The 27,329-nt window shown below is 43.7% G+C and overlaps 1 protein-coding gene across 1 annotated transcript in view; it reads right to left on the reverse strand.

The window, feature by feature from the left end:
* The window catches only part of VPS53 (VPS53 subunit of GARP complex), a 135,953-nt gene that overhangs the window by 97,447 nt on the left and 11,177 nt on the right, over positions 1 to 27,329 (reverse strand). Inside the window, 3 exon segments of the mRNA XM_053893207.1 lie at positions 1,098 to 1,184; positions 24,479 to 24,545; positions 26,208 to 26,257. Coding sequence (XP_053749182.1) covers positions 1,098 to 1,184; positions 24,479 to 24,545; positions 26,208 to 26,257 — 204 coding nt within the window.

Below are 27,329 nucleotides of genomic sequence, written 5' to 3' on the forward strand. Positions count from 1 at the left end.
GAAGAGCTGACGGTGAGGGACGGCAACAACTGATGCTCACTCTGGGCCTATGTGTGACACGTCATCTCAATTAGTCCCCACAATTCTATGATGTACCCAGGACGGTCATCTCCGTTTTACAGTGAGGAAACTGAGGCACAGAGGGGCTGAATAACACGGTTAGTAAGTAGAGGGGTTGGACCCCACCCAGGCAGTCTGACTTCAGACTTCACTTCTCTTCACTGCTCTATCAAACTGCCCGCCCCCCTCCCACTCCATGTCCTTCCCTATCTTGCCACACGGCCACCGAAGAGAGCTGAAGGATACACATGAGGTCTGTTCCTGGAGTAAACTGTAACAGGATGTGGGGAGGAAAGACTGTATGGATTTGGGAGTTTTTATAACCAAAAGAAGTAGGGGGGCAATGACATCAGTAACGGCTCCTATCACAAGCCTCGTACTATGCCCAGTGCTCTTCATATGTTTAATTCCACAACAAGCTTTTGAGGCAGGTGTTACTGTTCTTACCTTACAGCTGAGGAAACTGGAGATCAGAGACAACTGAGAGACATTACATTATGTGGCCAGAATGTGTGCGCGGGAGCTGACATGTTACAGTGCCTGCCGTGGAGGAGGAGTGGGTGAGGCTGGGTTCTCCGTCAGTGGGCGGGCCTCCTGAGCACATCACCGGAGGACACAGATTTGTCAAAGGACAACTTCACCAAAACCGTAAGCATGCACTGTGGCAGGATCCGTCCCACCTCCCAATTCCAGTACCAGTTTTCATGACATATCGTGGATCTTAACTGAGAGATACGTGATATAAACAAATGCTCGAGAAAAGAATCCAAAATGACTAGAACACTATTTTGGGGAAAGAAGAAAACTTTTCCTATTTAAAAAAGGGCTGTGAATGCAGGGCAGCAGGGATGGTGAGTCACTGCACGTCTAGCCGCTCCTCTGGAACTGATCTGGAATGTACGCACAGGGCTTGCTTTCGAGACGTGGGTGCTGTGGCTGCCAGCAAGTGGGAGAAAAAGCCCATTCATGAGTGTGACTGGACAAGAACCGAACTTCCTCTTCTACTGCAAGAAAGTCAGGAAGAAACCTAAACTCACCATTTGCTCTGATTTTTCTGCTTTGTCTTTGATATCTTTGATTTTGCCAAAGAGCTGCTGGATAGCTTTCTGGGCCTCTTCAAGTGCCTAGAATAAAAGAAATAAATGACAAACAAGAAGCAACACAAGACGGCACCCAGTCACTGCACTATAATCGAGTCTAGCTTCAGAAGAAACCTACCAGAACGCACGCTCTTGACTCATTGTTCTTACGCAGTTTTACTGGACCCAAATAGTAGACGGACTCACTCTAGCATTTGGATACAGGCAAATACACAAGGTTCTTGCCAACCTGAATCATAAAGTTTTTTCAACGTTTTTTTTTTTTATTTTTTTATTTATTTTTGGGACAGAGAGAGACAGAGCATGAACGGGGGAGGGGCAGTGAGAGAGGGAGACACAGAATCGGAAACAGGCTCCAGGCTCCGAGCCATCAGCCCAGAGCCTGACGCGGGGCTCGAACTCACGGACCGCGAGATCGTGACCTGGCTGAAGTCGGACGCTTAACCGACTGCGCCACCCAGGCGCCCCCTGAATCATAAAGTTTTAATTTAAAAACTATCTCCCTCCATCTTAGTGATGACTCCATGTTACTGATGACAACACAGGAATAAAACATGCACATCTGTACATGTTGGCACATGTGTGTGCATACATGTGTGCATAATAACCTTAAAGCTTGGAGAGAGACAGAGGTGGTTCTAATGTGGGAGAAACTCTGAACTTTGAAAGTTCCAGGAGACTGTGCCTTCAACAAAATCAACTGTGCATGGGGACTCCAGAACTGCGGTAAACCTTTAAGTTATTTATTTATTCTGAGAGAGAGAGAGAGAGAGAGAGACAGAGAGACAGAGAGACAGAGAGAGAAAGGGTGTGCACGAGCATAAATGGGGTAGGGGCAGAGAGAGAGAGAGAGAGAGAGAGAGAGAATTCCAAGCAAGTTCTGCAACTTGACACAGCGCAGAGCCTGATGCAGGGCTTGAACCCACAAACCATGATATCATGACCTGAGCCGAAATCAAGAGCTGGACGCTTAACCGACTGAGCCACCCAGGCACCCCGTGCGCCAAATGTTTCTACTGAAAAACCTTTAAGATGGATGCCACACATTTAAAGTATGATAAACCAGAGTTGCTCCCGCGAGGAGGGGGAAGCAACATTCAGGAGTTGTCAGGGCACTAAAAGCACACATGTGGAGAACATATGTACTTAGAAAAGATGTAGCAGCCAGCAGAAGAACTCATACTTCATTACATCAAACACACTTTATTTATTTTGGATTTAAGAGTGGTCTGTCCTAACCAGGCCTCACAAGCCCTTTATGAATGTAATGATAAGACCAATGTCACCCTAGAGCTGTGTTCCCTCTCAGTCCGCATAGGGAAAGAGGAGCCTTCCTGAGAGGGCCTTCCAGAGGCAGGAAGAAAGCAGAGCCGAGAGAAAGGGAGAATGACAAAAGCCCTGACAGAATTAACTGGACTTCTGCATTCAGCTGTACCCAATGAGAAAGCCACCTCGAGACCATGAATGAATACGTTTTCTTTTGTACTTAGAAAACATCCCCCAAAAGAAACTTGAGCTGGCTTCCTCTGCTGGAAATTCCTTCCTTGGTAGAGGCAGGGATCGTATCTTTCTTTCCTCTGTAGGCTTCCCAGGCTGTCCCCTTCTTCTGATATTGGGAACCCTTTCTTCTTCTGGAGCTCCTTGCCCTTGTGTATGGCATAGTTCCAAACAGGAGTTTCACACGTGGGGACAAGTACGCAGAGCCCTCACATGTGACTGTGTTACAGCTCCCAAAATGCATGTCCAGAGGGTACTCTGAGAAGCTGTGTCTTTAGCCCTATTGCAAGTCTGAGGGGACACCGTTCAGGCAGCCACTCGCACCTCCTGGGGCGTGCCGGGTCAGCGTGTGTTTGCTCTGTGGGATCACTTCACTTGTATCTACAGGGGTTTGTGGGCAAAGAAGCTTTTGTACTTGTAGCTTCTGCCACCTGGACACAGGATTTGAATCGTCACAAAGTCTGGGCTTAAGACAACAGTCGGCATTGCTATCAGGGCCCAAAATTCCTAACCTGGGAAACGTTACCTAAAATGCAGGAAACAATCAAAAGAGGGGATGGAATGCAAGTGGGTCATGCTGAGCAGCTCCTCTCAATCCCGTTCTGCCCCAAAAGGATGCCCCCTCTCACTCAGCAGTGTTTCCACTCAGTTTCCTGCCATCCTAGGATCCAGCACCCCTGAGACAGCTGTGGCGGTGTGAGAAAACCCTAACCCTGTATTTTCCGACCGGCAGGCAGCACTTTGAGGCCCGCCTGTGCTGTCACACTGTGTGTGCAACCTCTCTGGGCATCTGTTTCCTCGTCTGCAGAGTAGTGATGACGATACCTACTTCGACGGTCGTTGGGAAGATTCAATGACATAACAGATGTAAAAACTGCACAAATATTAGGTTTATTTCCGGGGCTCGGGACCACCTAAGCAAATGCATGCATGCATATATGTACAGATATACAGGGACATACGTGCATACGTTCCCTTCTGGCCACGCCTTTCCCTCTCAGCACAACCACCAGGCCTGCCCACTATCTGATGCTTCCTAGCCTAAGCCGCTCCCTGAGTGAATCCACATCCGCTCATTCCACCCCTCCAGCCCCCAAGAATTTTCTTCCTCACTTCAAATATTCACCTCCTCAAAACCAGGATATGAACAAGATTCTTTTGAGCACTGCCTACTACCATACTGCCCAACTTCAGATTTCATAAGATTGTGAGAAACCAAAATCAAGTTCTAACAAAATTAAAATGATAAAAAGGAATAAAGTATCAAATGCCCATTCACAACCAAAGGAGTAAAGTTTCAAAATAAAATGTTCAATACAGCTACTGAGAACGTGCAAATCTTTGTTATCTCCCATGACTTAGTTCAAATGCCACTTTTTCCCCACCCTTTCCCCACTTCCCCTTCCCTTCCAACACCCTCTCTATATGTAAACAAACACATATGCAGCAGAGGGTACAATCAATTCATTCATCAGCTGGGTGCCTGTGATCCTTCATGTAAACTTAACATTCATAACAAGTTTTTTGTGAGTGTGTCTTTTGGTTGGACCATGACATCCTAGAAGGCATGGACCATATCTCATCCATTGTCACTTATGAACACCCGGGGCAGTGCCCAGAATGATACAGTAGGTACTCAATACATGTTTATTAACTTGAATTTTAAAATCAATTATGGTATATGCACGCACACGCATATACACACACACGTGCGCACATATACACACACACACACACACACACACGCTCCACCTTTGCTCTCAGGGTAGTCAGGCAACACATTTATGTAGTTTATGGCTGTGCCAACATTTCAACTGCAGACCTTCTTTTAAGCAACAATAAATTAGGTTTGCAATCCTCACATACTGAAAAAAAAATACTGGGTCAAATCCATACTCTATCATAAATAAATTCTCATTTTCCAGCAATGCAGACCTTCACGGTCTTGTAACTGAAGACTAGCTGTATCTGAACCGTGACACTGAATTCCTGTGGCAATTATGGTCCCAACTACATCTGTCAGCGTTTCATTAATTCACTTCTTCTACCATTCAACAGATATTTGTGGAATAGCTTCCATGTACCAGGTACTCCTCTAAGCACCAGGAACCACTGGGAGATGAGACACACATGGTCCCTTTCCCTGTCCTCAAGGAACTTACTTCGAGAAGCGACAGGTTGGAGGAGATACTGGAAAAACAACTGAATAAAGAAACAAAGAAGAAAATTTCAGAGAGGGACAGGTGTGATGAAGGAATTGATAAGCAGGGTGGTCACAGAAGGTTTCCTGAGAAATAGTGTATGAACTGGGACGTGCAGGATGAGGCAGAGTCAACATTTTTAGATCTGGAGTAAGAGAACTCCAAGTAGAGAGAACAGCAAATAAAAGATCCTGATGCAGAAAAAGACCTTGGCGTTTTGAAGACCACAAAGGAAGGCAGTGGATGGCACGGTAGAATCGGAGTGGGAAGTGCTGATAATTTGGAGAAGCAGGTAGGCACCAGAGCCTGGAGGGCCCCAAAGGCCTGGTAAAACCACGGGATTTTGTTCAAAGTGCAATGAGAAGCCACTGACGGGCTTTAAACAAGGGACTGGCAAATGGCTTACATATGTAAAATACGGCCCTGGCTGCTACATGGCAGGGGTGGCAGGGGCCATCCAGAGGCAGGAATGAAAGAAAAGACCGCTGGGAAGGGCTGCCGTGCTCTAGGTGGAAAACGGTGCCGGTCTAGAGCAGGTGGCCAACGGTGAGGGGAAGAGGTGCGAGTGACTGGGATTTGTAGGAAGATATGACCCACGGGACTCACTGATGGACTGGATGTGGATAATGAGAGAAAGGAAAGAATCAAGGATTACTCTTTGGTCTTGGCTCAAAAAGCCAGTGAATGTGTCCCTTAACTAAGGAGGGAAGACAGGAGAAGGAACAGGTTTGATAGGCAGGTGTGTATGGTGGTGGTGGGATCAGAAATCAAGAGTTCCATTTCAGTATGCTAGGGGTGCACAGCCCACTGGATGTCCAGTGGGGACACCAAGACATCTCAAGCTGGACATCTGTGTCTGGAGCTTGAAAGACAGGAGCAGACTGGAGATTCAAATTTAGAAGTTATCGGCTTATAGGCGATGGTTAAGTCTATAGAAATAGAACTCACCCAGGAAGAGAGAAAAGACAGCAAAGAGAAGAGAAAATGGCCCAGGCTGAGTCCTTGGGCACTCCAATGGTCAGCAGTCTAGAAGAAAAGAAAAAGGGAGGAAAAGATGCGGATTCTCTGTTTTACCAGTGACATGAGAGAAAATGAGGGATGGTGGTGTCACAGAAGCCAAACGAGTGTTGGAAGGAGGAGGAAAAGAGAGATTGTGTCTTATTTTGTTGAAATTGTATGTAAGTTAGGATGGAGAATTGCCACTGAATTTGACAATAAGGAAGTCGCTGATGGCCTCTCCCAGAACAGTTTCAGTGGAGTCGCGGGGATGGAAGTGGAGAGTGACGACGTGAGGAAGTGTGCCACCTGTTTTTATAAATAATGTTTGGAACACACCAATCCCATTCGTTTAGGTATCATGTATGGCTACCCTCACCACACAACAGCGGAGACGAGGAGTTGTAAGAGACCACATGGCTGGTAAAGTCTAAAATATTTACTATCTGGTCCTTAGCAGGAAACAAGTCTGTTGACCCCTGGTGTAGAGTGTTTTTCAAAAAGTGTTTGCTATGAGAAGACAAGAAAAATGGGTCAACCGATGGAGTGAAGGGAGGAAGATCTGAAGATGAGAGGTGCTTGCACAGGTCTAGTGTGGGAACGACTCAACAGAAAAGGAGAAACTGATTTGGGAGGCTGGGGGGCAGTAATGGGACAATTACAGAAGAGAAGGACCTTTTTATGTTGTTCTTGGATTGTTTCGTGTACGAGTTCTAAACAAGACTAGAAGCGTCCTCCAGAGTACAGACCGATGACACACATGGCATTCTTATATCCCCTATAGTTCCGGCAATCACCCATTCTGGTTGCCAGAGGGGCAGGCCCAGTTTATGGCGACTGTATCGGTATAATTATTAGGAGCTCAGGCTGCAAAGTGACTCTGGTGACTGATCATATGGTCACATCACCTGGAGCATCCAACCAGAGCTGGAGCACAGGTGGAACTTGACAGATACTTGCCAACCGATCCCAACTGTTGTGGGGCACTCGTCGGAAGGGTAGCAGTGCCGAGACCACCACTCTGAGTGGGGTGTGCTGACCAACACCCTCGCCTTTCCCCAACCTCGGGCACATCTACCGACAGTGGTTCAAGAACACACCGTCACACTTTCTGTAAATGTTATCTATTTGGCTCATAAGGAGTCTCATGGCCAGGATACTGCAAGGGGTCAGTAAATTCTAAACCCTCTGCAGCCTTCGAAAAAATGTCAGCTCATGGTGTAAAAAAGCACTGCCTGAAAGGCAACTGGCCACCAGAAAGGACTGACAGTTGAGGGCACAGCCCGCACAGAATTCTGTGATATTGTTGGTCATGCCACACCTAGTGATGCTCTAACGGGATGAGAAGCACCATCTTCCAGCCAAATATGCTAAGACAGAGACTTTCAGGTAAAAAGGCAAAACGGACCGGGTTCTATACTTAAAGTAGGGTCTGAAGAAGCGTGCACGATCCCTTCTCAGAGGAGTCTCTATCCACAGTTCTCTTTTATTCTTAATCTGGCATCCTACCAGAACGGTCTCTGCTGAAGGTACCACGTTTTTCTTCCAGCAAACAAGTAAGACTCACACAATCTTATATTTCAGAGTCTGAAAGAAAGATAAACTGTTTGCCAGATTTTTTTTTCCCCAGGCTGGAATACTTCTGCTCGTTATAACAATGTACTGAAGTCGAGGAAATTTAATACAATTCATTTTCCAGAGTGAACAGGGTTCTTCTGAAGCCTCTTCCATTAAGCAAGTCCACTCTCAACACACACCCTACTGTTTGATATCTAATCTCTAGTAATCAATTACACAGGAAGAGCATTTTGTAATTTGGAAGAATCATCAGGATTTTATTTTTAAGTAACACTAAAATATTTTTACTACCTGGCTGATCAGAAAATGTGCAGAGAGATAGATTCTGGCACTGTCCCTAGACTCTCTTTAAAATAAAATGTGGCTACTTTCCCATTCCAAGCTGTATGTAGATTAAAAACAGAACTAATCACCCAAACATGTCTGCTTTCAATCTACCCTTACCGGAATTTCATTTCATTTTTTCTTTTCTTTTCTTTTCCTTTTTCTCCTTTTTTTTTCTTTCTTTCTTTCTTTCTTTCTTTCTTTCTTTCTTTCTTTCTTTCTTTCTCTCTTTCTTTTTGCATTTATTTATTGTTGAGAGACACAGAAAGACAGAGCGCGAGCAAGGGAGGGGCAGAGAGAGGGAGACACAGAAACTGAAAGACTCCAGGCTCTGAGCTGTCAGCACAGAGCCTGATGCGGGGTTCGAACCCACAAACCACGAGATCATGGCCTGAGATGAAGTCGGACGCTTAATTGGCTGAGCCACCCAGGCGCCCCTACCCTTACCGGAATTTCTAAACTGAGATCAAAAGCGTGGCTACAGCCTGCATTCGAGGGTATTACTAAGCAGCAGTTACTACAGCGGTCCTCTTTGGAAACCCTAATTCTACAGCTGGGAGATGCAAAGCAACCCACCGGGCTAGCTCTGAAGACTGAGCAGAACCAATCAGGCTATCTCTGTGCACCATTCCCTGTACCCATTATTCTTAATTTTCCTTGCCTCCTAAAGTAGACTCTGAACAGGCTACCAAAGCCACGCTGGGTCATGTGCACAGAAGATAAGCAGCATGGGACCTGGCACCACAGACTCCACTGCTTTTTTCTTTCATCTTTTTAATTTTTTGTCCAGAACCGTCACGCGCTACCTGTATAGACAGAGGAGATTTGATCCAATGGAAATGCCTTGAGAAATTAATATCCCGTTTGGCGCGTGGATGCATGTGATTTTGGAGTTTGCTCTGTTATAAGAGAATTATATTGCCTTTATCCTGTGGGTTCACAGGCAGCCTTTAAGAGATTTGGAACGAAGATCCCATTTGTCACCACTGCCGGAAGGAAGAAAACGTTGCTCGTTTTCAGAAGAACTAGTAGGGCTTTATGTTCCTTGAAAAACTAAGGTGCTAATATTCAAGGCTCCTGGGAAGAAGATTGTATTTTCCCACCACTCTGCTATCATTTCTGTTGTCCAATTCCACACTTGTCTGCCGTTTCCTTTCCTTCTGTTCGGAAAAGCAACGCACTGTATTAGTAAAAGGCAAGGGTTTTCGAACAAGCAAACTGGGACTTGAGTGTTGCCCTTGCAGCTTACTGTGTGATCTCTAACAAGCCACTTTACCTCCAGGAGGCACAGGCTCATCATTTCTAGAACAGGAGCTCCTACCTCAAAGCCTTTCTGCTAGGAAGGAATGCAGGGCTTATAATGAACACCTTTGAAACTGTTTACCCAGTTCGTTCCTCCTGGGAATCTTCCTCTCATTGTGTTCTTTTAGAGTCGGCTGTCTCAGAAGCAGGCCTGGTCCAAGCTGAGCCAGATAGTTTTCTTGTGACTTTCCAGAACAAACTGGCAAAGAGAGTTCATCTCTGCCTGGCGGGAGCCCCAAATGAGAAGCTGAGTTAGAGAGCAGTGAGGTTCCCCAGAAGGGGGAAGAGGCTGGTCTCCAGGTAGTGATGATAAAGTAAACACAGGCAGAGAGACAGATACAGAAAAATTGGGTGCATTATTCCGATCCGGGCTTCAACTGTTTGGTCTGACAAGGTGAGCTGCGACACTCCTATTCCATGGTCTGACTTCAACTTCTTCAAAACAAGACACAAGCGCCTTTCAAATAATCCTCCTGTTGGCCTATGCCAGCTTGAACTGGGATTTTGTCTTCTGCACCAGAGAGAACCCTGACGGGGGACTCAGCTCAAAAAAGGGGCTCATTAAAAGGCCACTATTAATATCATTCCCAGATCCCCCAGATGAAGAGTACAATATTTCAAATGTGACTATCACTTCAATAGCCAAAGGTTGTTAACCCATCCTTTAGAGTTTGCAAGTAAGCTGGTTAAGTTCAACATCTGCAGGCATATGCAGAATCAGGGAAACTGTTCCTCTGAACCATGTTGAAAATGAAACATTCTCAGGAAAAAAAGTTTCAATCTTTTATTCACTCCTTCAATAAAAAGTAAGATTATATGTACTATGATAGATGCTGAGAATCAAAGATCACTAAATGGGGACATGTCTTTAAAGAACTTGTAAGGTGGGAATGCAAGCTGGTGCAGCCACTCTGGAAAACAGTATGGAGGTTCCTCAAAAAACTAAAAATAGAACTACCCTACGACCCAGCAATTGTACTATAAGGTATTTATCCAAGGGATATAGGTGTGCTGTTTCGAAGGGACACAGGCACCCCAATGTTTATAGCAGCACCATCAACAATAGCCAAAGTATGGAAAGAGCCCAAATGTCCATCGATGGATAAATGGATAAAGGAGATGTGGTATATATACACAGTGGAGTATTGCTTGGCAATCAGAAAGAATGAAATCTTGCCATTTCCAACTACATGGATGGAACTGGAGGGTATTATGCTAAGTGAAATTAGTCAGCCAGAGAACGACAAATATCATATGACTTCACTCATATGAGGACTTTAAGAGACAAAACAGATGAACATAACGGAAGGGAAACAAAAATAATATAAAAACAGGGAGGGGGACAAAGCATAAGAGACTCATAAATATGGAGAACAGAGGGTTACTGGAGGGAGTGCGGGAGGGGGGATGGGCTAAATGGGGAAGGGGCATTAAGGAATCTACTCCTGAAATCATTGTTGCACTGTATGCTAACTAATTTGGATATAAATTTTTAAAAATAAAAATAAATAAATAAATAAAAAAATAAAGAGCTTGTAAGGAATACATGTAAGAAATAGAAAAATCTGTAAGGTGAGAATGATACAAAGAGGTATGAGTAAAGAATGCCAGAATCATTTGGAAAGCAAGGGGCATCTACTGAAGGTAGATAAGTAGCCTTTATTTATGGCATGTCCCTAGTTTTGATACTGCTGGCCACCCTGGCATCATGAAGAGCTGTTGCTATGGAAACAGGGCATCCTCAGCTGGAGGAGAGGTGCTTTAAGAAGCCTCAGCAATAATAACAATGCAGCCCATTCCCAATAATGGTGCCAAACAGCAGCAGAGGCTACGGGAATCTCATGGCTATGGATGGGCGCACGTGTACAGCTTCCCTGTACCCTGGAACACACCACATATCTTCTAGGTCTGGCAGTCATGGTCAAAGGCTGGATGGGCACCCATCAGATGAGAATCACTGGCGTTAACACCAATTCCTTCACTGCTCATTCAGAAATCTTGAGTATAAAGGGGTTTTATTTAAAGCACAGATTTCTTTCCAAGTTTGTGAACCAAAAGAATGTAAAGGGCAAAAGGAGTAATTCGCACCTTATTTGTTAAAATGCTCCGTTCCACCTAAGTCACTTTTATTTATGATTTCTGCAAACCACAGCCACTGAAAACATGAACCAAAGAGATCTTTTTTATTGTTTTTAGGAGACAAGCCAGAAGTTAAAATCACAAGGCAAGACTAGGACACAAATCCAGCAGTGCCCAAACAAGACTAAACATTTACTTTTGAAAGTTCTGCTTGTATCTGTTATCACCCATAACTTAAAATATGTTAGCCCCGAAATAGCTGGGAGTGGTGAATGCATTCGAGCTCAGCTCCCTTTGAGGAAACATAATCCTGGGGGACAAGCACATTGAGAGCAAAAACTCCAAATGGCAACGCCAAGGAAGTGTTTAAACAAATGTCTCAGCTGAATAAAAGGTAGAGAAATTCAATATTTTAGGAAATGGGGCACACTTAAAGGAACAATTTGTCCCAGCTTAACAAAGGACTGTTTCCCACAAACAGCTGGGACTTCCCAGTTGCCATGTTAAGTTCTAATCCCCCATATTTTACTATTACTTGTTAGTCACTTAGAAAGTCCCATCTATATCACGAATCTTCATTCAGAAGAAAACGACCTTTTGTGCTGACAACTGGATGTTCCTTCAGCTGACTTTTGGAGGTACCTTCTGTACCAAAAGCCCTTTAGGCCATGGACCCCCTTGGGGTTCCATCTGAATGATCTCCTCCCATCTCTCTTGCCTCTCTCCAGTACTACCGGTGTGCACAGATCACTCAGCTCTCTCCTTTCAGCCTTGAGCACTTCTCTCTGCCTAGCCTCCTCATCATCCTGTGAAGGACCTAGCTGGTTAAGAAGGCCATGGTCACTGTCATTGCGAGGGACCTAGCTGGTTAACAAGGCCATGGGTCACTGTCATTGCTAGGATTCCCTTGGGAACCACTTAACTTTTCAGGTTCTGAACAGTGATTATCAAATCCGCTTTTAAAGTTTGTCATTGTTGGGCACCTGGGTGGCTTAGCCATTAAGTATCTGACTTTGGCTCAGGTCATGATCTCACAGTTCATGAGTTTGAGTCCCACACTGGGTGAGCTCATGCCCTGTTGTGGGTGAACAGGAGTCCCACTTTGGGTGAGACCCGCTTCTCTCTCTCTCTCCCTCCCTCCTCGGATGCTCTCTCTCTCTCTCTCTCTCCCTCGGATGCTCTCTCTCTCTCTCTCTCTGCCCCTGGTTCACTTGCACCCTCTCTTTCTCTCAAAAAGAAAAAAAAACCTGTCACTATTTCAAAAGAGAATTTGGGATGGACAAGTACACAGCATACTGGGAAGCAGAAAATCTGGACCTGGGATTCACTGACTGTGATTTGGGGCAAGTCACAGAACCTATCATCTGAGCCTGCCTCTTCACCTGTAAAATGGAGAGAATTATACCCATTTTATATTACATCAAGTAATTTGGAAATATTGCAGCAAATATTTTGTAGAATGTAAGACAAACATGCTTATATTGTAATAAAACATCAACATTATAGATCAAGACAAATGACTCAAAATGTACCTTCTGTCAAAGCAACTCTAACATGTCTCTGCTTATAGTGAATCAATCAAGAAAGACACATTTCTCCTACAACAATACACTCTTAATTCTAGAGGTCTGGGTAACTCCAGAGCTGACAGATGTATTGGAACCTGGCCACAAGATGCTCATCCAGTCACCAGAAATCTCCAAAGATCAGAATCTCCAAGTATTCAACGAAAAAAAAGAGTGTAGCACTTGGCCTACATAAATGATATTACCATATGAGTAGGCGTTGGCTACCCGTCCCTACTGTTCTTATGTGACCGAGAACAAGAAAAGTTCAGAGGTATGACAAGGGGACAAAGGTGAGTAATTCGGTCTGAGATGGGATAAAGACCCCTCAGTGCACCTCTTTTCTTTATGGAAGACAGTATTTGGGTCATCAAATTTACCTGTCAGTAAGTACATCTCCCAAGAAATGTCCCCCTTATACTTGGAGGCCATTATGAAAGTAGCACTAATATATTTTGCCTAACATCCATACTCCAGGTATCACGTGCAACACTTAGAGACCAACACAGCATCTGTTCAGAGTTTACAATATAAACATGGAAACAAAAATCAAAGATCCTGGCATGTGACCCAATACTGTATGGAGGATGATAGTTTCTTACGTTTCAGAGCTTTAATCTAGAAGACTATAGAACACCAAACCAAAACAGACTAAGAAAAGCATTATCTTTAATTTTACAAAATTAATCTTCTTCTAGAGAAGACCTCAGAGCCCAAACTACAGCACAAGACATTTTATAGCTATATTACAGACTCACTGGGATTTATAAATGGAAATGATGACAGAACAACCACAGCACTGAACTCCCGCTGTTCTAAATCCTGTATTTCCATGGGTGAAAAAAGGAAGAGCAAAAAGGAGGTCAAGTTCTTACATGAAGACAGAGTTTCAAATTTCCATCCATTGTTTAAACATATTTGAATGACTTATTGTGTCAAGGATCTGAAACCCAGAAAGCTTTGCCCTGTCAGCAATTTTTCTAACGTGCAGCCTCAAACTAAGGATGGAATTTTCCTTCCCAAGTCACTAACTACTAGCAGTCAAAAGCAAGAGTAACCTGGGTAATAGCCAGAGCAGTTACAGTAGTGATGAATGGCATTTTCCTCTTTAGATGTAGAGACTCTAGTTTAAACTTGTGACTGCCTTTAACATGGAAACAAGCAGATGGCAAAAGTTATGCTTGACCTTTTTTCTTGGCTCCTGAGGAGTGCCAATTTATATGGGGATGGCTCAGAAGAATAATAAACTTCAGTGTTCCTTCTTGGCACACTATTTTCCTAAAACCATTTTCAATAGTCATGCTGCACACAAGTGGGACTTGATGTGTTTCTAAGGTCAGGGAGGAAAGAGTCCAACTGCTGGACTTCTTAGCTAAAGGAAATAATCGTGGTAGTTTTCTTTTTTGGAGGGGACAGCATCACCATTATTAGGTCCTGAACACAAAAGCTTATGACTCTACAGCTAATCTGAAACACAGTCTGTATGGATAAAATGAAGATAAAATATGAATGTACGCTTGTCTAGTGGAAAAATAAATCTATTAAAGTTCAGAACAATGTGGAAAAAAAATGTTTCCAAAGAGATTAAATACACTGAAATGATTAAAAACTACCATATGATCCAGCAATGCAATGCCTAAGTATATACTAAAAGGAATTGAGAGGAGGGACTCAAACAGATATTTGTGTGTCAGTACTCATTACAGCATTGTTCACAACACCCAAAAGGTGGAGACAACCCAAGTGTCCAGGAACAGAGGAACAGATACACAAAAATGTGGTACATGCATACAGTGGAATATTATTCAGTCATCAAGAGGACTGAAGTTTTTGAACATGAATGAAAATCCCAGATGCAAATGCCAGAATTTAACAACACATTAAAAGGACAATAACACAATGACTCAGCAGGTAGGATTAAATGTTAAAAAAATAAAACCCCAAACTAAGCTAATCAATTAGATGGAAAAGCCATGTGATTATATCAGTAGATGCTGAAAAGGCATTTAATAAAATTCAGTTTCAATTTTCTGGCAAACATGCTTAGTGAGCCAAGGTCACAAGAATAACTCCTTAACAGTCACAGATTCTGGAAGTGAAAAAATGTCATACTTAGGGTCTCTCTGCATTGTTCATTGCATTATCCTCAATGCCTAGAATAGTGTCCAGCATAAAGAAGGCACTCAATATTTACTGAGTGAGCCTCCATGCTGTCAGCTCAGAGCCCAATGCGAGGCTCCAACTCACAAACTGTGAGATCATGACCTGAGCAGAAATCAACAGTCACTCAACTGACTGAGCCACCCAGGTGCCCAACATTAAAAAAAAAAAATTCTTAAAAAAAAAAATAACAATAAGCTCATTATATGTTAACATAAGTAACATGTCTTTATGAAAAATAACTGTATTCCCCCTAAACAAAACAAATTTCACAAAAATGGCACCATTTCTTTTTTTTTCTTTTTTAAAAAAAAATTTTTTTTTTTTTAACGTTTATTTTTCTTTGAGACAGAGCATGAACAGGGAAGGGGCAGAGGGAGAGGGAGACACAGAATCCGAAACAGGCTCCAGGCTCTGAGCTGTCAGCCCAGAGCCCGACGCGGGGCTCGAACTCACAGACTGTGAGATCATGATCTGAGCCGAAGTTGGCCGCCCAACCGACCAAGCCACCCAGGCGCCCCAAAATGGCACCATTTCTATGCCTTTGTGAATATCTTCAGCATCTACTTTAAGAGAGACCAGCTGGACTCTCATTGTAGGCCTCTGTATTGACTCTGCTGTGATATGTTGTGTGGTTGAAAAATATGATGAAAATGCGGCTTCACACAGATAAGTAGTTAGAGAAGACAGAAATATTTTGGGGCACCTGGGTGGCTCAGTTTGTTAAGCGTCAGGTCATGATCTTGCAGTTCGTGGGTTCGAGCCCCGAGTTGGGCTCTGCTCAGAGCTTGGAATTTTTTTTGGATTCTGTGTCTCCCTTTCTCTCTGCCCCTTGCCCGCTCACACTCTGTCTCCCTCAACAATAAATAACATTAAAAAATTTGTTTAAAAAGAAAAGTGGGGCGCCTGGGTGGCTCAGTTGGTTAAGCGTCCGACTTTGGCTCAGGTCATGATCTTGCGGCTTGCGAGCTCCAGCCCCATGTCGGGTTCTGTGCTGACAGCTCGGAGCCTGGAGCCTGCTTCAGATTCTGTGTCTCCCTCTCTCTGCCCCTTCCCCAGCTCACACACTCTCTCTCAAAAATAAATAAACAATAAAAAAATTTTAAAAATGGGAATGCAAGCTGGTGCAGCCACTCTGGAAAACAGTATGGAGGTTCCTCAAAAAACTAAAAATAGAACTACCCTATGACCCAGCCATTGCACTACTAGGCATTTATCCAAGGGATAGAGGTGTGCTGTTTCGAAGGGACACATGCCCCCCCCCCATGTTTATAGCAGCGCTATCAACAATAGGCAAAGTACGGAAAGAGCCCAAATGTCCGTCGATGGATGGATGGATAAAGAAAAAGTGGTATATATATACAATGGAGTTGTTACTCGACAATCAAAAAGAATGAAATCTTGCCATTTGCAACTATGTGGATGGAATTGGAGGGTATTATGCTAAGTGAAATTAGTCAGAGAAAGATAAAAATCCTATGACTTCACTCATATGAGGACTCTAAGAGACAAAACAGATGAACATAAGGGAAGGGAAACAAAAATAATATAGAAATAGGGAGGGGGACAAAGCATAAGAGACTCTTAAATATGGAGAACAAACTGAGGGTTGCTGGAGGGGTTGTGGGAGGGGGGATGGGCTAAATGGGGAAGGGGCATTAAGGAATCTACTGAAATCATTGCTTCACTATATACTAACTAATTTGGATGTAAATTTAAAAAAATAAAAAATAAATAAAATCTGAATAGAAGGCAAAAAAAAAAAACTGAAAAGAAAAGAAAGAAATATTTTAACACCTTTTCCCTGGGCTTGTTGATAATCCTCCTTGAAAGTACATCAAAACTCAAAAAGCGGTAGATTCTTAAAGATTAGTTGCAATGTAGAATCTAAAACCTTATTAATGAACTTATCATACCAAGCCACCTTGAAAGCCATTGGTCAGCTAGGCTCTCGCCTGGGATGCAGAAAGCCAGAGAGAGCATTGCTCTTATATTAACGGTGAGAAAAAAATACACAAACCAAAAAAATCACAACTTTCCTTGAATCCATCAGAGAGCTCAGGACAAGCAAGGACCATCTCACATGTGGCCGAGCTGTTCAAGCAGACAGGAAGGAATACGCTAAAATTTCTAACAAATGACTGACGGCCAAGTGCAGGGCTAGCACGACAGTACAGAACCTCTGGGAGCTGCCTGCACAGAACGGTTCGCACCCACTCTGTGGCTCTTTCTGGAGATCTTGGCCGCATGCTCGTGAGAAAAGCTGCAGAGTGGGAAACCGGAGAGAGCCTCCTCCTGGAGCAGAGTCGGTGGACTCTGAGCAGGCACCGCAGGAAGGGCGTGAGGCCCTGAGAACCACTGCTGGAACACACCTCTCAAGAGCCTGAAACCCCTGGGGGAGGGGCAGCCCTGGCAAAAGTCTGATGCGGATCGTAAGGCCAGGACAAGAGAACAGAGCCTTTCACCACCCCCGATGGAACAGCAGGTATTCTAGGCCACAGGTAAGCTGTGCTGCAATTTTCATTCACAGACAACGGCTCACCGAGGGACAGTAGGGAGGCTTGCAGAGCCTTTGAAGTGGCTCTGAAGCAGGGCTTTAGGAATGAAAAGGAGTGGAGGTGATGGAAAAGTCACAGGAAATTGACAAGTGCCTGGATGCACGGAATTGGGATATTCCGGGGGTTACGTCATAGCAGCAGCAGCAGCACCATCTCGGCCATTTGCTGAGCACCACAGAGCCCCGCCACCCTGAAGCAGTTATCACTGTCTCTATACCACAGACAAGAACCCTCCGCTCAGAGAAGTTAAGAAACTTGTCCAAGGTCACACCCAGGGGCAGAGCCAAAATTTAAATTCAAAGCTCAGGTGTTTTCATTTGACCAGGATGCCATCCAATGTTATATCAGTGACAATGTCCAATTACCCCAATCCTTAGTGAATTCAAATAAAATGCGCCCTTTTTTAGTTCTTCGCTCTCCACAGAGGAGAGCGAGGACAGCTATTTGACTTCCTTACAGCTTGTCTTAAAATCAGGGATCATAGAAGGCAAGTGGCCAGGGTTCCAATATGCAGCAAACAAATCACTCTGCCGAGAAGTGCTGGTAAGGCTCACGTGCCATAAAAGGGTTGAGGCATGGTGATCAGACTGAACCGTCACTACAAGTCCTTGCCTCAACTACAGTCAGCAGTGCTTGACAAGTAGGCAAAACTGAACACTTATTCAGATTCGACTTGTCAAATAAAGGCAAGCCAACCTTTGCACCAGATGTAAGAAATGCTGCCTGGAGAACGGTGGAGAGCCTCGATCAAAACCAGAGGCACCACTCGCCAACGGAAGGCTGCTGGAGAGGCGCAAAGCCCCGAGAACCCTCACAACCTGACTCCACTGCCCCAGTGGGTGGTCACAGGGCTTCCGGCACTCCCAGGTCCTTCTCAGGTCTCAGCAATTTCTGAAGTTTAGTGTTGTCTGTAGACATTTTGAAAATGTCATTCCAAAAAAAACTAAAAAAAAAAAAAAAAAACAAAAAATGCCTAACCATTCTCGGTCACTAATGGACAAATTTGAGCATATGCTTTAAAAGCTCAATTGCTCGGGCACCTGGGTGGCTCAGTCAGTTGAGTGTTCAACTTCGGCTTAGGTCATGATCTAGGGTTTGTGGTTTCAAGCCTCGCGTCCGACTCTGTGCTGACAGCTCAGAGCCTGGAGCCTGCTTCTGATTCTGGGTCTCCCTCTCTCTCTGTCCCTCCCCTGCTCATGCTCTGTCTCTCTCCAAAAATAAATAAACATTAAAAATTTTAAAAAAGAAAAAAAAGCTCAATTGCTTTAGATTTAGTATGCTTCAGCAGGAGGAAGCAAGTGACAGTGCCCCCCTCCCCTTTCTTTTCAAACTATTTATAGCCCCTTTAATACTAATGCCATTTATTTTTTTCCATCAATGGGCTTCATTTTCCTCTCAGAGAGGATAAGAGAGGATAAATTTGAAGTGATTGAGGGGACAAATTCAAACCATCTCCCTAGAGAGCTGACAAATACAAATTCATAATCCCACAAAATGAAGATCAATGTTATGCTATGAACTCCCGCCATCTACCTAGTTCAGGGTCTTGGGGAGCACAGCTATTTTTGTTCTAACGCCTGAATTAGACGATAGCCTAATTTTGAGGATGAAAAGCAAAGAACAGTTCCTCCTTGGAAGGCAACATGCTTTACTGATTTAGTTAATAAATCTATACGATGTCTCCATGAAAAGAGAGAAGGCAAGTATGATTAGCCCCCCATTATCTGAGGAAAATGGAGACATGGAAAATTTAAGAAACATGGCCCTGGACAGATACCAAGGACAGGAAGAAATTCTTTGTTTTCTGGGCCTGGCACTTTGTACCAAAATGAGGATAAGGAAGAGAAGAGAAAGTGTCTAATAGCGTGCCACGTGGCTATGAACCCATCCTGTTCAACCTTTTCGTCTACAACGTGAGCCAAGACATAGAATTTGTCTGGCAAATGTGCTAATGATAAAAAGGGGAAGTCATCAAGATTCCAAAAGGTCTCAACTGGCTGGGGTAATCAAGCAAAACTAGCAAGATGAAATGGGGGGGACAACATAAAGTTCAGCACTTGATTTCAAAAGAATTTCTTAAACAAACAGAGGAAAGTTGAAAAGTAGTTCATATGAAAAAAGCCCTGGGGCAGATGTTGCGAACTGTTGGCACAGATGTGTTTTGTTTGGCCTTTGCAGTATTTGTGAAAAACACTAAGCCAACACTGAAAAATGTGGAGAGTCGCACAAAAATCCGGATTTCCGGCTTCTCTTGAAAACCTGATAGGTCTGGCATCTCCAGGTGTGCATTCAGACATGACAACAATTGGTTAGAACGGAGATGTGGCTGTCCCCTTTAGATAGGGCATTTACTCGCCCGGTGGATACACATGGACGCACAGTGGCCTGCTGAAGCCATTTAGGTTACTTTTCTAGCGCTGTGAGCATCTGTCTGAAACTCCTGACCTGGGGATTTCAGACAACCGCCAACTCCGTAGAAGCCAACAACATGACATGGCCCAAAATTTCACCCCAAAATCCAAGGTAATGAATGAATGGGAGAACAGGGTCTAAACCAGTGGTCCTTAACTTTTGAAGAGTCACAGACTCCTTAAGAGAATTTTGAAAAATCAATGAATCTGTTCTTCAGAAGTAAGTCTATCCATACAAAAATGAATAGTTAATTTCAGGAAGTTGACAGTCCCTGAGCCCCCAGTTCCCCTGTTAACAACCCCAGTTTAGACCAAGGAGGTAAACTGTCCCACTGTGTGCCCACACAGTATGTGTCCTCTTGGCCAGGAACCATGTTTTAAGAATGATGCTGACAGGGGTGCCTGGGTGGCTCAGTTGGTTAAGCGTCTGACTTCAGCTCAGGTCGTGATCTCACAGCTTGTGAGTTCGAGTCTCATGTGGGGCTCCGTGCTGACAGGATTCATTCTCTCTCATTCTCTCTCTCTCTCTCAAAAAAAAAAAATGATGCTGACAAACTGTAAGATAACCAGGATGATAAAGGATCAGATCGTAAAAGGATCAGATCGTAAAGCTGAAGAAACTAAGAATGGTTAGCCTAGAAAAAGGAACAGTAAGAAAGGAACATAATATCCATTTAAAATTTCAGAAACTATAATAAGGAAAAGGGATTACACACCGGTCCAGCTGGCAGAACTCAGCAATGAGAAGTTACAATGAGGTCTATTTTACTATTTCAGTTCAGTCTAAGAAGGAAAGAAGTTTCTTACAATTAAAGCTGTTGGATACTGGAAAAGACCGAACCTCTCCTGTGGAACAACAAAGGAGCAAGTTGTCCATCATCGTGAGTGTCCAAGCAGAGGCAGAAGGACACTGAAATGTCAGAGACGCCATAGAAAGGATTCCTGAACTGGGAGGAAGGTTGTACTGCAGATACTTGAAGCTTCTTAAAAACCGAATGTTGGTGAGCTGAGCTGGAGATGGCAATAACAATTTCTTCCCCTCCCGAACCTTAGTCTTGCTCTGATGCAACAGTAACACTGTAGCCAAGCTCCACTCAAGAAGACAGAAGCCCAGTGGCTAACCCTCCCGGTGCTTCTCAGTGAACTTACTGGGAACTGGTCAAAGTTTGGCCACTCTCGAAATGTCACATGCCAGCTTTCTCTTTTTCTAACCCACTCCTCTATTCACCTCTTTCCCCCCCTCAGCCAAGCTGTCTGTTTTAATTCTTGGGAAGCTGCACAACGCTCGTAGCATATCAGATCCTGTATTAGTGGAATTGACTCATCTTATCCACAAAGTTTGAAACATGTGGGCATTTAATTAAAGCTTTGGCCTGATGATTTCAGCAGAAGAAAATGGGGAGAATTCTGTGCTGTATTAACTCTGTATGAGCATCACAGTCTGGTTAGAAGAGGTCACAGACTAAACCAGTTCGTCTGCCACGTAGGAGGTGGTCAACGATCCAAAGTTCTCCAAAATGTGTGGCAGAATGCTAACCGGGCAGCTGGTTCCGAATTCTCAAAAAACTACAGGAAGTGCCTTCCTGTGTCTTCAATTTCTAAATCACTGCCTCCCCAAAAATAATTTTATAGTTAGAAACACTGCTTTTCAAAAATGTTTGCTAAAAACAAATCTTTCAAGACACCACGAATGGGAAATAAACATTCCCTCTCATTTACAGATTAAAAAGCACCCTGGTTCTGGTTGGACACAATCAAGGTGAAAGTTATAAAATGAAAATTTCCTTCTGCCCGTAATATTGCTCTCCTCCCAAGTGTTCCTCAGAAGCTTAGGAAACAAGTTCTGAAAGCAAACTTTTACTCTGTTCCAGGGAAGAGGGGAATCTTGGGCCTCTCGACCTATAAAACTCAGTATTTTGGAACATCCATAATTCTCCCAAGTCTGTGCCAGGCAAATGGAGTCTCTCTTCAGCAAACCACCAGCCAGCCAGGGCTGGATAGCAAGGCTTTACCCATAGGGGCTGACAAGAATGGGACTCAAAAGCTCCCTGGAAAAAAAAAGTCTCTATTCGAGCTTGCATTACAAACTGTTGGAAAAGATAGATGGAGGGGATGACAGGAAAAGCAATTATTTCTTCTGGGCTTCCTCTCTGTCTGGATTCTAAGGAGACGAACACAAAATTCCACCACAGATTGAAATGCTATCTAAACATTCTTGAAAATGTGGTCTTGCTCTCTGAAACCGGACCTGGCCCTGCTGCATCAACCTGTCACCTATGAACACGTGAAGGTGGTGAAGGCCGACATTCCCGCGGGCGGTCTAATTTGGGGCCCGACCTATCACTACTGCTAGTTTGTGACCGCAGGTCAGATCATAAATAACTAACTGCAAGATACACCTCTACATGGCATGACCCAACAAAAAGTCTCGATGCGTCCTTCACGTTAGGTTCACGTTCTTGGAATTTTAAACACCTGACGCTCTCGTTAAGTATTTCAGTGAGCTGTTCGAAGTGCAGGTTGAAATCACACTAGAAAGGTGTGTCATTATTTCAAAGAGTAGTCATTCGAGACTGGGCACACACAAATCAAGCTGTAAACAACTTTATAGGGACACACGCTGATCAAAATGTTTCATGGTAAAGGGCTTTTGTTTATTTACAATAAATAAATAGTCTCACATAGACCAAATGTTCAATACCGTTGAATAAAATGTTACTGCACGTGAACTATGTGTTGAGAGAAATACAAGGATGGGGAGGATTTAGTTCTTGCCTCAAGGAGCTTATAAACTAGTCGAGGGGGCAAGATTTGTTCGCTAGTAAGTCAAAGGAGAGTACACGCACAGGCCTGGGAGTCTGTGGGCAGAAAGGATATACGTGTAGCTAAGGGGTATCGAGATGAATCTGCTCATGAGAAGTGTGGACCAGATGAGTTCCAAGTCCCTTCTAGGTCTAAAATTCTAATTCCTGTATATCCAGATGAGCTAAACAGAAAATTTCATGGAGGAAGCAGCGTTTGAGCTGGGTCTTAGGTAGATTTTGAAATGAAGTTACTGGAAGAAAAAGAGGAGAGGGAGCATTTCAGACAAAACAAAGTAAAACGCACGGGTTCAGAAAGCACGGTGCCTGCGGAGCACTAAGCCTTCTAAGGATCTCGGCAGGACACAAAACTGGAAAGGCAGATTGAGGCCTTGAATGCCAAATAGAGGAACTTGGATTCAATCTGGTAGACAGAGGCCAATGAGGTTTCTGAAGAGATAGATGACAAGGCCAGACATATAGAAGGAAAGATAAAGGGCAGAAAGAGGCTGGAGTATTCGCAGGCTACACTGTTACTCTCTATTACCTCTAAGGGCCCCATGTACACAGGCCTCACCTGCCAAAGAAGCCATGCTTCATAGGAGAAACCTAAATAGACAAAAACAAAGCAATAAGGGCTAAGAACGATGCAGGGACTAGGAAATCGGATCAGTCTTAGGAAACAGGTCTATATACAAATACTGCTGCTGATGACAACAAGGAAGGAAGGAGACACTTACAAATGGGCCAACGGAAGATGGTTACTAGGAAGCAAAGTTAGTCATAAAACGTAGGGGAAATCGAGACATGGATAAAACTAAAAACGTAAAAGAGACACATAATACCTATAAGCTACTAGCAGAGGAAGCAGGAATAAGAGAGAGCAGGACATTTATACGTAGGATGACACCTCCCATCCGCCCAAAATTCGGGTAGCATAATGTATATTTTAAGAAAATAGCTGCACTAAAAAATGTCAAAGAGGACAAATAACAGAACTGAAACTATCACAGAGGCACACACTGACCTAAGGAGTTAGTATTGAAAAGGGAACAGCAGGGGCGCCTGGGTGGCTCACTCGGTTAAGCGTCCGACTTTGGCTCAGGTCACGATCTCGCAGTCCGTGAGTTCGAGCCCTGCATCGGGCTCTGGGCTGACAGCTCAGAGCCTGGAGCCTGCTTCGGATTCTGTGTCTCCCTCTCTCTCTGGCCCTCCCCTGCTCACACTCTGTCTCACTCTCTCTCTTAAAAATAAATAAACATAAAAAAAAAAAAAAAAAAAAAGAAAAAAAAGAAAAGGGAACAGCAGAAACTGCACATAAGACCAGAAAAGGCATGCTCAGCATCTCTGTTATGACAGCAATTTCTGAAATAAGATGCCTAAACAGAAGAGAATCCAAATGAAAAGGAAAATGGTTAATAGCTAACAGCTGGCCCCTCAGTCGTGGAAGCTTGCCTCCTCCCCACACACCCCTTTCCCCCTTCATTCCCTTCCAACAGCCCTCCTTAGCTAGATCCAAAAAGAACTATACAACTATGACATGAATCCATGTCTGACACTGTGGAGAGAGACCAGGAGACTTCAGTTTTCTCACTTAAGCCTACATGGCACTGGCCCGGGTGAGCTGTGCTCCCATATGCTCCTGGTTCAAGGGACGCGGACTGAGAGCTCACTGCTGGTTTAGGCAGCCCACCTCTGACAGTAGTGACACAAGTCATGCACACTTCCTGCCGCATGGGGGACAGATCAGAAAGAAAGTGCTCTCCACAAGCATTCTGGTCACTTGGTCATTGGGTGGTGAAGAAATCAGGAGAATATGATTAATATGGAGGAATAAGTTACTTACTTGCCTGCCATCCTGCCCCACGTTCGTCTGACCTCTTACAACAGTTCGAATATTGTCATCCAGTCTCCTAGTGAAAAAGTTCAGGGATACAAATCATTAAAACAATCTCTACTCTAGGGTGACCAAAAGAAAAACAGCTGGTAACTTATCCATCAACTCCCACAGGGGGCACCTCCTTATCCAGAGAACCACACAAATTTGAATGATGGAAGACTGAGGCCTCGGACCCCCAGCTAAGGCAGCAATGGCAGTGTAAGAAGCCGAGCCCAGCATAGGCTGATGAGTAGTCTCTGCCTTTTAAGAAGCCTATTCTTATTATTCAGAGCTGTCCGAAAGCACCAACATAACTTAGTATTTTTCAATGGAGAAAACCAGGAATGGCGATGTTGCCGAAACTCTATGGGAACAAGTCAGAGAATTCAAACTGCCCCCCACAGAATCCCCAGGCACATCCTTAGAAACCTTAAAGGGCTAAGGAGCCGGGGTGCTATATGGGATCGGTGCTTCATCCTCTGGGCCCTGACTGCGATCTGTGTAGGAGGTGGATCTGTGGACTCCAGTTCCAACACGGGCCATTTGGAGGCACCTCAACCAGAGACATTCATACCTGTTTAATTCCACTTTCAGTTCAGAGAATGTTTCAAAGGTATGTTGTTGTGCAGTGATTTCTGGACCATTTTTCCTGTGCAAATCCTGGCCAACTCAGTAGTCTCTGCTAGAACTGTTAGAGCCCAAGCCCACTAAAGCCGAAGCAAGAGGCGTCTTTGCACGTCCTAAGGCACCCGACTGAACAACACACTCATGGCAAAGGTCTTCACTGAAAGGCCCAAAGGTCGTAAGGGAAAAAGGAAATCATCTCCTGGATTCAAAGTGAGGCTTCTCTTCATCAAAAGTCAAACAAAACGGGGCGCCTGGGTGGCTCAGTCGGTTAAGCATCTGACTTCAACTCAGGTCATGATCTCACAGTCCGTGAGTTCGAGCCCCGCGTCGGGCTCTGTGCTGACAGCTCGGAGCCTGGAGCCTGTTTCGGATTCTGTGTCTCCCTCTCTCTCTGGCCCTCCCCCGTTCATGCTCTGTCTCTCTCTGTCTCAAAAATAAATAAACGTTTAAAAAAAAAAGTCAAACAAAACAAATGCAAAAAACGATATTTGAAGTACTGACATCAACCACGTGTCATGTGCCATGTGTCACAGCTGGAAATCCAGACATGGATAAACCAGAACCAGGCTACTGGACAGGAAGGACTCCTGACGTCTAACTCTGGCAAGCACATCCCAGATTAATCCTAATATTTAACCTTCGGTCACCACAAACGCCAATGAGCACATCTGACCATATTGATAGCTGGTATATGGCCCAAGGATTCATATATAAACCCATCCTCATATCTAAGACTTGGAGGTACAAAAAAAGGTCAATCTGCTAAGGAAATAAAACCAATAAAAATAGAGAAAAAATGCTTTTACCCCCTTTTGTAACCAACCATTTTGAATAGCCTGTTAAAGCTTCCTTCCCTTTTTAGAAATAATTTGAAGACTGACCAAAAAAATCCGATTCTTTGCCACAAGGTTCATATGGAAATCCAGTTAAGGAATTATTTTTTTTTAAAGTTGTCATAAACAGCAAACTTGAGATTTCAGGGTTCTAACAGATAAGTGTGATCTAGAATATGATTAAAATCAACAGCATACTTTTCATCAACTATTAATAATCATATGGTGTCACTTACCTTATTTTCAGTCTAATTTTGTTCACGACTTCATCAATGTTTGCCAGAGACTACAAAAAGAAGGAAAAGTGCCAGCTATTACTTCACTTTCTAGAATTTCTCCTTTACAGGGAAATAATGAGCTATCGAGGCTATTTATGACAGCTCAAAAAAATTAATCATAGTGTGATACAATTTTAACTTTAAAAAAAAAAAAAGAGTGGGTGGTTCACTGGGATGGAGCATCCAACTCTTGATTTCGGCTCAGGTCATGATCTTGCCATTTGTGGGATCGAGTCTCGTGTCCCCTGCTTGTGATTCTCTCTCTCCCTCTCTCTCTGCCTCTCCCCCACTTGCACTCTCTTGCAAAATAAATAAATAAAGTTAAAAAAAAAAAAGTATAGCAGTTGTTGGCAACTACTACAAATTCCAGCCTGGTATCTATTTTTAGTAAATAAAGTTTTATTGGAACACAGTCATGCCCATTCATTTACATATTATCCACAGCTGCTTCTGAGCCACAAACGCAGAGGTGAATAGTTGCAACAGAGACAGAATGGTCCACAATGCCTAAAATATTTCCTATCCAGCCTTTTACAGAACGTTTGCTGACCCCTGGCATATAGGATTGTGACAAGTTCATATAACAAAATACACCAACTAAAATGAAAGATTACAACCCACAACAAGAGGAATAAATCTTACTAACATAATGTTGCACCAAAAAAGCCAGACACAAGGACGTATGTCGTATGACTCCTTTTATATAGTCCAAAAATGAGTGAGGCTATTCTTTCATGTCAGGAGCCAGGATGGCGGCTATCTTTGGAGAAGGTAGTTACTGTGAGAAGGCAAGAGGGGTCCATCTAAAGACGCTGCACGAATGTCTTATTCTCTAAATGGCGGTTACCTGGCTGTATTCATTTTGTGAAAATTCATCAAATTGTACACTTAAGACTTGAGTACTCCTCTACATCATGTTATACGCTGATAAATAAATAAATCTATTTTTTCGAAGTTTGTAGATCCATTAGAAAAAAACATCTGGAAGGAAAAACACTGGTAGCTTTGGAATCTATACTGGTAGCTGTAATCTATGAAATCAGTAGCAGTAATTTCAATCTGAGAGGGGATTCTAATTTT

Source organism: Panthera pardus, unplaced genomic scaffold (genome assembly GCF_024362965.1).
Source record: "Panthera pardus isolate Hobbes unplaced genomic scaffold, ASM2436296v1 HiC_scaffold_3, whole genome shotgun sequence".
NCBI lineage: Eukaryota > Metazoa > Chordata > Mammalia > Carnivora > Felidae > Panthera > Panthera pardus.